Source organism: Olea europaea, unplaced genomic scaffold (assembly GCF_002742605.1).
Source record: "Olea europaea var. sylvestris unplaced genomic scaffold, O_europaea_v1 scaffold27355, whole genome shotgun sequence".
In the NCBI taxonomy this organism is placed as follows: Eukaryota; Viridiplantae; Streptophyta; class Magnoliopsida; order Lamiales; family Oleaceae; genus Olea; species Olea europaea.
In genome coordinates, this window is record NW_019245783.1 from 1 (window position 1) to 1,486 (window position 1,486).

General features: G+C 40.7%; 1 protein-coding gene across 1 annotated transcript; it reads right to left on the reverse strand.

Annotated features, from left to right (window-relative positions):
• Positions 1-13: 13 nt before the first annotated feature.
• LOC111383665 (G-type lectin S-receptor-like serine/threonine-protein kinase At1g11330) lies at positions 14-1,480 on the reverse strand. The gene is made up of 3 exons (XM_023007796.1): positions 589-1,480; positions 389-493; positions 14-294 (listed from the first exon to the last, which is right to left on the reverse strand). The coding sequence occupies exons 1-3, from the start codon at positions 1,328-1,330 to the stop codon at positions 44-46; spliced, it is 1,098 nt and encodes a 365-aa protein (XP_022863564.1). The 5' UTR covers positions 1,331-1,480; the 3' UTR covers positions 14-43.
• Between the last annotated feature and the right edge of the window lie 6 nt (positions 1,481-1,486).

Sequence of the window (1,486 nt, forward strand, 5' to 3'; positions counted from 1 at the left end):
AATTTACCCTGCATACACGTTAACAGCAATTTCAGCACCAGAGCTATATATAATGCAGTAATCCACGCCCATGGTTACAAAAAGTTACCTTATAAACCGGACCAAAACCACCCTTTCCCAGCATATTGTCATCATGGAATTGGTCTGTGGCATTTACAAGTGTCTCGAACGTGAATAACGGAAACTCTTCAAGATTAACTTTATCCATATCATCTTTAATCACTATTCCGGCCGAATCTGATGGATATGTTTGCCCATCTTCATACAACTTTGCATCTAATTTTCCTTTGGCTCCTGTTTCCACAAGGAAAATCATTATCATTAACTGACAGATACATATATGCACCTGTAAAGCCCAATAAATTATCCACTGTTCATTCTGTATTACCTTTTCTAGCCATCAACCACCAATAAATGAAAATGCAAACGAAAATGGCAACCAAACCCGCCACTATTGGAATGATAATAATTAGCTGTTTGTCTTTGTGCCCATCTGTAAAAACCAAATATCAAATTACTTAGCTTAATCAATAATGAGTTCATAAACATTATATGGCAATTTATCGAAGACAACAGAACTATAAGTACCTAGTTCTGAAGAAGCTAGACGAATGTAAAGATCTGCACCAACTTTAGGAAATTGCTGAATGTCAATCAGTCCTTGGCTCCAAAACATACAACCTAGATTTGTGTCGTGTGCATAGGCTATGCACGAACAGTTCATCAAGCAAAGACTTCTACATTCCTCTACCGTCCTAGAGGGTCCCTGTTCGGCAAAATCCGGCACTTTCATATATGGGAGCCTCAAGAATCCGTCTTCTTTGCCACCATCGCTCGTATTATTATTTTGATCACAAAGCAATGGTTTGCTCCGGACACATCCGCCAGACCAATTTCCTCTTCCCCATTCCTGGGAATTCTTTGGTTCAAACCCTCTCAGACAAGAACAAATAGGCGAACTCAGAGCATTACAACTCCCAAATGGCCCACACGTCCCATAAACATCACATTCTTGACTAGGAGCCGACCATGTACTATCCCATTTCTCTGTCTTATCATTCCACAACCATTGAACCAAACTCCCCGTTGAATTCAAAGTAAGTCTCATCAAGAATTTCCCCTCTGGCGCAGTGAAATAGTAAGTTCCTGGAAGAACCTTTCCCACAGTGAATCCATCATTGTATACAGAATGCATCTCTTGTATGCCAATTAGAATCAGCCCATTCCATGGACCACTTCGCCAGTATGGACGATTCCCATTCCAAGTAAAGGTTTGAGGAATATTCAGAGCCTGGAGACCATTTGTGAAATTTCCGACTTCTGGATCCATCGGGGTTTTCCATGAGGACAGGACCACCTTATTCCCTGTTTTTATATTGTCAACTAACCACAATTTAGGCAACAAAGTATCAGACGGATGTCCAAAACTTTCCCACAACGTACGCCCACTTGAATTATCTCGCAGAACAAGATTTCCAGTGCTCAA

Excerpts from the sequence above, each read along its gene's own strand:
- LOC111383665 (XM_023007796.1), bottom strand. The coding sequence starts at position 1,330 with ATGGATCCAGAAGTCGGAAATTTCACAAATGGTCTCCAGGCTCTGAAT. Across the intron at positions 494-588 it reads TCTAGCTTCTTCAGAACTAG|ATGGGCACAAAGACAAACAG; the intron begins GTACTTATAGTT and ends TGGTTTTTACAG. Across the intron at positions 295-388 it reads GTGGTTGATGGCTAGAAAAG|GAGCCAAAGGAAAATTAGAT; the intron begins GTAATACAGAAT and ends TTGTGGAAACAG.